This window comes from Ammospiza nelsoni, chromosome 1, assembly GCF_027579445.1.
Source record: "Ammospiza nelsoni isolate bAmmNel1 chromosome 1, bAmmNel1.pri, whole genome shotgun sequence".
In the NCBI taxonomy this organism is placed as follows: domain Eukaryota; kingdom Metazoa; phylum Chordata; class Aves; order Passeriformes; family Passerellidae; genus Ammospiza; species Ammospiza nelsoni.
In genome coordinates, this window is record NC_080633.1 from 52,618,256 (window position 1) to 52,626,470 (window position 8,215).

The 8,215-nt window shown below is 44.7% G+C and overlaps 1 protein-coding gene across 1 annotated transcript in view; it reads left to right on the forward strand.

Annotated features, from left to right (window-relative positions):
- The window catches only part of LANCL2 (LanC like glutathione S-transferase 2), a 33,680-nt gene extending 26,087 nt beyond the window's left edge, over window positions 1–7,593 (forward strand). Inside the window, exons 8-9 of the mRNA XM_059475805.1 lie at window positions 2,658–2,730; window positions 4,469–7,593. Coding sequence (XP_059331788.1) covers window positions 2,658–2,730; window positions 4,469–4,584 — 189 coding nt within the window. The 3' untranslated portion in view covers window positions 4,585–7,593. The remainder of the gene's footprint in view (window positions 1–2,657; window positions 2,731–4,468) is intronic.
- The last annotated feature ends 622 nt before the right edge of the window (window positions 7,594–8,215 follow it).

Sequence of the window (8,215 nt, forward strand, 5' to 3'; positions counted from 1 at the left end):
GACCTTGGTTTGGTTTGTTGTTTTTTTTTTTTTCCCAGTTTAGTTCACTGACATGAGGTTTTATATTGTGTACACAGCTTTTTAGCTGAAGCCTTTTACACAGTATTGCAAATGAAATTTGATGAGTTGCTTCCTAGGTGTTTTTTAGTGAATATTGGCCATATGTAAAGTTACTGTATTCATCTCTGCAGTCAGCCTTTCCTCTCTCAGCAGAGCTTTAAAGATCTCCTGCTTGTCTGACATTTACCAAAGCATCATGCTGTGAGGACACCTGTAGACATACCTGCATCCTAGAGATTGAAATAAAACCCTAGTGCTCCCACAGCAAATGTGTGACTTTGTTACACATGGAGTCACCCACTGCTGATGTGTGAGCCACAGCACTCTGCAGGCATTGCTGGCAGCACGGCTGTCAGCTCTCCCTATCATCCTCCATGCTAGCACACCTTGTGCAGCTCTGGGCAGCTCCTGGTGCTACTGCATTTCTGGCCCAAGAGAGCCAGATGTTTGTCCACACCTATCTAGAGAAAAGCTAACATATCTGTCTCAAAGCCAGGAAAGGCAGAGACTCTGATACGTACCTGAAATCCCTCTAAGAAGGAGGTTGTGATGCCGTGGCCAAAGTCTGTTTGCTGGAGCTGCCCACCATAGTCAGGCAGTGGATTTGCAGCCACTCTGCCACTCAGCATCTCCAGCATCCCCTTGGGGATGCTAAGTGGGAGAGTGGGGAGACAACAGGCAGAGTAAGGGGAGACAGGCAGAGGAATTTGCTTGTCTGGCATTCTTGAAATCTTTTCTTTCTGAGCCAGAGTGTGCAGGGAAGCAAACATGAAGGTACCTAGAGGCATGTAACGGAGAGAATGAGATGGCTGCCCTCCCAGGGGTGCTTCTTCACACCAAAAACATCAAGCCCAGGGGAAGGAGTCTTGCCTGGAATACCTGGTTACCTCATGAAAGCCATGAAGCTGTTTCACAAATGAACCACAAGAACTTGAATAGAGGAGACCCCTGTTTTGTCCTTCACATTTTATCCTCACAGCTTTTCTCTCCAATTGTCAGGAGCTGAGGCACTCATAGCTGGCCTGTGTGTAAGAGGAGACAGGGGCTGTGGCATCCTGGGCTGCAGGCAACAGAGCATTGAGCCCTGTGCTGTTCAGCATTGTGACTGCCACTGTTGGTGGCAAGCATGCCAGTCTGTGTGACAAATAATGTCAGATGTCTTCTTAAGATATTGTTTCTTCCCCCTCTTCTCCCCCCACCAGTTAAACATTAAGATCCTGTGGCTTACTGGATCACAATTGTGCTGAAGCTATGAACTTGCAAATGATGGTTGTGTTTCAGTAGCCTAAGGTGCATTTTTAAAATTTCTGTTGCAGTTCCCAGGCTGGAAGTAATAATCAAGGCTAGTGTGCAATCAGATGTGGATGTTGCAAGAATTGATTGTATCTTAGAAATATGCCATAAACATGTTTGGTCCTCACATTTAAGACAGGATTACATGGGAGAATTCAACCATAGTTTGGAGATCTATACCCAGAGGGTGAACAGAAATGTTTAATCAGTTCTTAATAACAGTGTGAATCACAGTGTTTGTGGCTTTTTCCTTGTGTTACCTGAAGACAGACACATATGCACATACCTCTATCAAGAGAAGATGATCATCCTCCACTAAATATTTAAACAGAGCAGAGTGGGAGGTGAGGGAGAAAGGAAATACCACCCCTTTCCTTCTAATGAACAGACTGATGGCTCTGGAGTCATGCTTAGACCCCATAAAGCCCCAGCTCTAGAGCAGGGACACCCTCTATTTAGGTTGATGTGTTTGCCAGCAGATAGGCCAAACTGCCGGGGGAGCAGGGAGAGACCTCTCAGCCGTTTGCTTTGCAGGAGTCTGTGCATATATTTCAAACCAGCAGTGGTTTGTGTCCAAGCACAGAAATGCCAGGGGAGCTTGTGCCCCCCTGATGCTCTGCGGAGCCATAAAGGAGAAGTAGCTGGTTGTTACTGAATTGATCCAGGTGTGGTTCATAAGCCATGTGTGTCTAATGTAGCTACAGCAGCAGTGCTGATCAAATGTGAGAAAGACACTGTTAACTCTTTTTAATGGTAATCCATCTCCTCCCACAAAACATTGATGACCATAATTGTCTAACTGTATTTATAATGATTTTTCATAAGGCTTAGGAAGAGCAAATAAATGAAACTAATTAATGACAGCTGAAGATTGAATGCTCTAAATTGGTGCACAGAAATGAAAGAAAACCAAAATGCAATTAACAGCTATAAGTCCTCAGTTTGTGGATAAATTAAGCAACAAGAGAGATAAGAGACTGGTACAATATTAGTAAATTTTGACCAAGTATATCTTTTCTTACAGCATTTTTTCCTTGGCATGTAGCAGGGTTGATTTACAAAAAGCAGATGTCTAGCCCAACATTACATTGTTATGAAACTGAAACTCACTCTATGCAAATCCATATTTTAAAACCTGATTGCAGGCCTTGTCATGGTTGAAGGAGGACAAATTGATCTCAGTGATTTATGTGTTGTGTGTCTGCTTACACTGCTTCACATTTTGTACCTATTAATGCAATTCAGATACTCATGTTTGTACTTAACAGTCTTGAATAAAAATATATTTTTAATGTGTTCCCCAGTTTGCTGAATGGTGTTTGGAGTATGGTGCACATGGATGTCGTATTCCTGACCGACCTTATTCCCTCTTTGAAGGTAAAGTGCTGGTGTTGCAAATGGTCTTGTACTACAGGGAAGAGGGGCATCCTTGCAAGTTTGGCACATGTGTAGGAGTTGGGAAGTCTTCGGTGGGTTCCTCCACTATTAAACCCCCCCCCCCCCCATACCATCATTTCTGCCTAAAAGAAGGTGGCGGTTAGAAAAGGACAAAGAAAAATCATTCACTGTCACAGCTCTCACTCCTGCTTTCATTTCAGCAGCTTGAATGTAAAACCAGTGGCAGTGTTACTCCAGAATAAAATTCTGCTGTGCTGATGCAGCTTGGTTTAAAGCAAACAGAAGTTCAGGCAGCAGTTTTGTCACAGGTGGTTTTTCAGAGGGACTGGGCAGAGGAGCAGCTGTGGGTAGGGGTTCTCCATCTAGCTGCTAGCTGTCAGAACTAGGCATTCTCTGCTGCCATATTCAACCAAGGAAGAGGTCATTTTAATATGAATCCAAATCCCTTGACTAGGAAAGCAGTGCAGAGTTCTTAGGGGCTTATCTTTAAGTTCCAAGATGTTACCAGTTACTTTCCTAGAGTTTTGTATTTTTTTAAATATAGCTTATTTTCTATTCCTTGTATCATCCTCATGTTCCAGAATCAGTACTAAGGAATTACAGATCCAAGTGGGATTTAAGGTAGCACTGTGGCTGCACAATGAACAACGAGCCTCGTGTGCCACCTGCCGCAGATACTTGAAATTACAGCAGCCGAGCAGGGATATTTGCAAATTAGCAGTCCAGGGCGTAAATGAACACAAGAGAGCAGGAGTTTATATGCAGCCCTACTAAATTCAGAGTTATTGTCTTGAGGCTTAAAGGAGAAAAGCATAAGTATTCCTATTCCTGAGAGCTCTTGTAGGGAGGGAAAAGAGCATGCATAAAATCTGTTGTATAAAAACTTTGAAATTTGTTGAGAAAGTGAAACAGTGCAAAGAGATGGATGATTTGTGCTTGAATGCGGACATAGAGCTTATATTTTGGTTTTTAATTGTCTAGATTTTTAAAAGAAAAATATAGAAGTCTCATATTTGAGATGGAAAAACCTCCTAAATTGGGGCTTTGTTTCTTTTTGTAGCCAAAATCATGCTTGCAGTTGTCCAATTCTGCCTGAACATGCATGCTTTGAACAGAAGTTGCATGTGCATCTTATGGAATTGTCCTAAGTGTTTTGTTTCAATCACATACTGTAATTCAGAAAGGTTCCTTTATATGTAGGCATAGCTGATTATAAAATAGGATTTTAGCATAAAACTGAACTTTTATTTGCACGATTTCCTTGTTGTGCCTCTCCTGTCTGTCACCCTATGAGTTCTGCTGGGTGATGCACTTTGGGGTCTGGATGGCCTCTTCATGGATAGTGAGGAAATGAATCTGTACTTCACAAGTGCAATAAAGTTCTGGCTTTTTCTTTTAACCAATGAAATGAGAAGCAAGAGCTGCTCAAATTATGAAGGACAGTCCAAGCTTGGATTAACTTTTTCTTAATTTGAAATAGCATTGAGGTTGTTCAGTTGAAGACATGTTAGCAGAGACATCTTGGTTCTTGCCTTTGATATTTCAAAAGAAAATCTGTTTTTTGGGCAAAGTACAGATGAACTTGCCTTTCTGTAGGGCCTAAGTTCACCTCTTTTAAAAAAGATGCCAGTGAGGGAGGTGTTCAGATAGGTGCTGTTGCCTTTGCTGTCAGCTGTGCTGTTTTAATGTGCACAATGATCTCCTTCTTATGTTTTAGGCATGGCTGGAGCTATTCACTTCCTCTCAGACATTTCAGTACCGGAGACTTCCCAGTTTCCAGCGTTTGAACTTAGACCTCAAAGGAGAGAAAACAAAGTGGAACAGGACAGCTAAAACCATCATTTCGAAAGGAAACTGATGCCAAAAGAGATGAGACTGTTTCGTGCCTCTGATAGTGAACGAAATTGACGCTGAACCGACAGATGGATAAAGCCCTTTTCTCACCCCTTCTGCCCCAAAGGACCATGAAGTCTTTAGAGCATGAACAGGAGAAGCCACACTTAAGTTCTGTTAAAGTGACACCTTCAGATGTAGGACCAGAGAAGTCAAGTTTTGAACTTTTCTCTTTTCTGTTGTATTTGTCTCTTCAGGTCTTTGCCATGCTCTGCACGTTTATCGGTGTTGTGTGTTGATCCGAGTCCTTTGTTGTTAGCCACAAGCTGGTCTCCGTGTGAATCTCTGTCCTGTACCTCCGTACATGACTCACAAGAGCAGTGTTGCTTTCTGCAGCGTGCTTACCGCAGGGAGAGCTCGCTGCAGGACGGTGCCCAGCTTCACTGGTGTGCTGGCAGCTCTACAAAGAGGTGAAAAACGTTTCTGTGTTCATTTTTTTTCTGCCTTTTTCTCCACAGTCCTTACAAGCTAAGCTGGTGGAGATCAGCCTGTTTTGTTGAAGAGGCGTGAGGCCCTTTCTGTTTTCAGAAAGTTAGCAGGTTGGAAGGGATCTGATTTGTCTTTTGCTGCTGTTGTGGGAGGCTTCTTCTGTTGTTCCCTGTGATAGCTGCAGGTGGTTAGTGTGTTAGGTGCTTATAGCAGGGTGGAGATGCTCCTTCCCACTGCTGCAAAGCCCATCCCATGCCATGAGCTTAAACTGCAGATGGAGTCACCCGGACTGACCTCCCTCTGCCACCAACAGCAGAGCCTGGACAGCACAGCTGCTTCTCCTTTCCTAGACCTCGATTTGGAATAAACCTTTCCTGCAGCATCTCATATACAGATGAGCAAGGGAGGCTGCCAGGGCAAGCCTCCCATGCAGGTAGCTCAGGATGGTTGTTACTGTGGAACCAAAGTGGTGATTTGTTCTGGCCCTCCCCTCCCATGCAGTAGTACAGGAGTGATAAGTACCAGCTGCTTTTGGAAGCTGCAGAGATTACTGAGCAATATGAAGCTGTTGCTAGTGGCTGTAATTGAAGTATAATTCATCTTCAAATTCACACAGTAAAAGCTCTTTTTCCATAGTCTTAACTGCTGCTAGTGCTTTGCTTCCCCTTGTAGTGTGGTGGGGTTGTGAAACACTAGACCTGCCTCCAGGTGCTCCTGAGTATCAGGCCATTGGTTTGGGAGAAGTGGGACATACTTTGAGTACTCTCAGAGCAGGCTTATGTCTCAGGTAGTACCTGAAGCGTAGTGCACTCCCAGTCACTCAGGCTCTGTGGTCATTGTCCCCCAGGTCTCCTGTGCTCTCTCAGTCCAGGTGCTGATTTTAATTGGCATCTTCTGTCAGGTGTGACTGTGACAGATAGCACAGTTGGACCTTTTGGGCACACATCAGGATATGTGTGACCTGTGGGCCATCTGCTGAGTGCCAGTGTCTGTGGTTGGACTTGGAGATGCACTGTTGCTCCTGCATAAATTGGTCCTGATTTGTCACCTGGCAGGTGACTTCCTTGAGCACGTTCCAGTGCCCCTTGCCAAATCCCTTGCAATGTTAATAATTTCTCCATTCAGTTCTGCTGGACAGCAGCAGCAATGTAAGTGCACAAACAGCTTAACATTACAGTGTAGCAGGTTCTCTGCTGGTTTGTCAGGGAGGATTAAAACATGGGAGCAGCAGAAGAGACTTCTCCACCCCTCTGTCAAAGGCAGAAGGTGAGATGGGAGCAACAAACCCAGCTGCATCTCTATAGCCAGAGATTGGGGAAAATGCTGAAAGGCAGTGGGAGTGGGGAATACTGCATGGCAGACAGCTGGGCTGAAGCAAACAGGAGCAGAGCAGAAAAGTGAGGAACAGAAGGAGTTAATAATGTGGGGGATCAGTGAGGAACAAGAAGAGCTGGAAGATCATGCAGGCAATGCACAGTGTACCAACAGAGACATCTCGATGAGAGATTCTTCCATGCCAAGAATGCCAAGAGCTAACTGTTTCTTTCTTCAGCCTGTGGATCCCTGATCCTGCCCATGGAAAAGCCAGGAAGGAAACTTGCCCGGGAAGTCTCAGAGAGATACTAACAGAGGTGGATGCCAGCTCTGATCCTGTTTCACATCACCCCTTTGTTCCACACCCACCTCTTTGTTCCTTCCCCTCCACTGTGGGTGCAGAGCATGTTGGGTGTGTGAACAGGGAAAGGGCTCACCACATTTACAGGAACTGCCTGCCAACACTGGCCACCCTGGCAAATCCCAGGCCTCTGTTGCATGGACTGTTTAACTAGGGGGTCAGCTGGCAGGTTTTTCATTCAGTGATTATCTGCATATTGGTCTTGGCTACTGTGCTTGGAATGGCTCATGTGGGAGGTGAGTTTGGCTGCCTGGAGCCTAAAGGGAATTAAAAAACCTGCTAGTTTTAAAACTGCACAGATATATACACAGTAAGAACAGCTGAATGCTGAGCAGAGCCCCAGGATGCTGGAGTGTACCTATCAAGCTAATGAGCAAGTCAGCTACCTGCCCTTTGGTACCACAGCCAGCCTTCTGCAATGGTGGGGCCTGGCACCATCTTCCTCTGCAGAGCCCTCTCAGAACTGAGTAAGACTGGAAATGTATTGAGCTGGGAAGTGTCTTGACAGTGCACCTGCTTCATCTTCCTGACGTGACTTTCCCCGTGGCTCCTCCTTCCTGTTTGTCACAGCATTGAGGTATCTAGGTGGCCCCTTAAGGAAAGACACAGTGTCAAGGTGAAAAAGTGCATTTCACCAAGGCATTGTCTTCAGAAATGACATCAAACTACAAATGTAGAAAATGTCTTAATATTCCCTGGTTTGCTTTGTCTGTGTGTAATAGTTCATCTGTTGCAAAAAGCAGTAGTGTTAAAAATGGGAATGCTCTTTGGGCAGAAAAAGAGGAAAAAATGCTGATGTTTTGTTCTTTGGCTTTATTAGTAAAGATTAAGCTATGTGGTGGTAATTTGTGTGAGTCTGGTTTTTTCTTCATTGTGGTTCTCCTTCCTTCCCTCCAGCACTGTGGTGATAGCTGTCCCACTGATCTGACTGCTGAGCTGCTTCCCTGTCTTATAGTCCTGCAGGATGAAACACATGCCAGAAAGAGATTGCTGGTTTTGTAACCTTCCCATTTTCCTTGCACTGCAGGTGCCTTTCCTGCTGCTGCTCCCAGAGTTTTAGTGTATGTTGCTTAGTGCAAAGCTCTGCTTTCCTTTGTGGCCACACAGATCCTGTTGAAGAGTTTACTGCTAAAGTCAGACTCAGGATGAACTGGTTTTTAAAACACATGTATGAAATCTCCCTGTCCAGCTGAGTAAAAGCTGTTTCCTACCTTTGAGGAAGTATGAAAGGAAGTTCCTCTAGCTAGGCTTTAACAGAAGGAAACATCAGAAGGAAACATCAATTATGCTGCAGGCCAAGGGCATTATTTCTGTTTCACACTGCCCTTTGTACCACTCATGGCCATCTTGGCCACCAAGAGAAACTGCTGCTTTTTTTGGATGGAGAGGATCAGTTTGGTCTGCAGACAATCTGTACAAATTCAGGTGTAGGTTATAATGGCATTGGGGCTTCTCTAGCACAGCAGA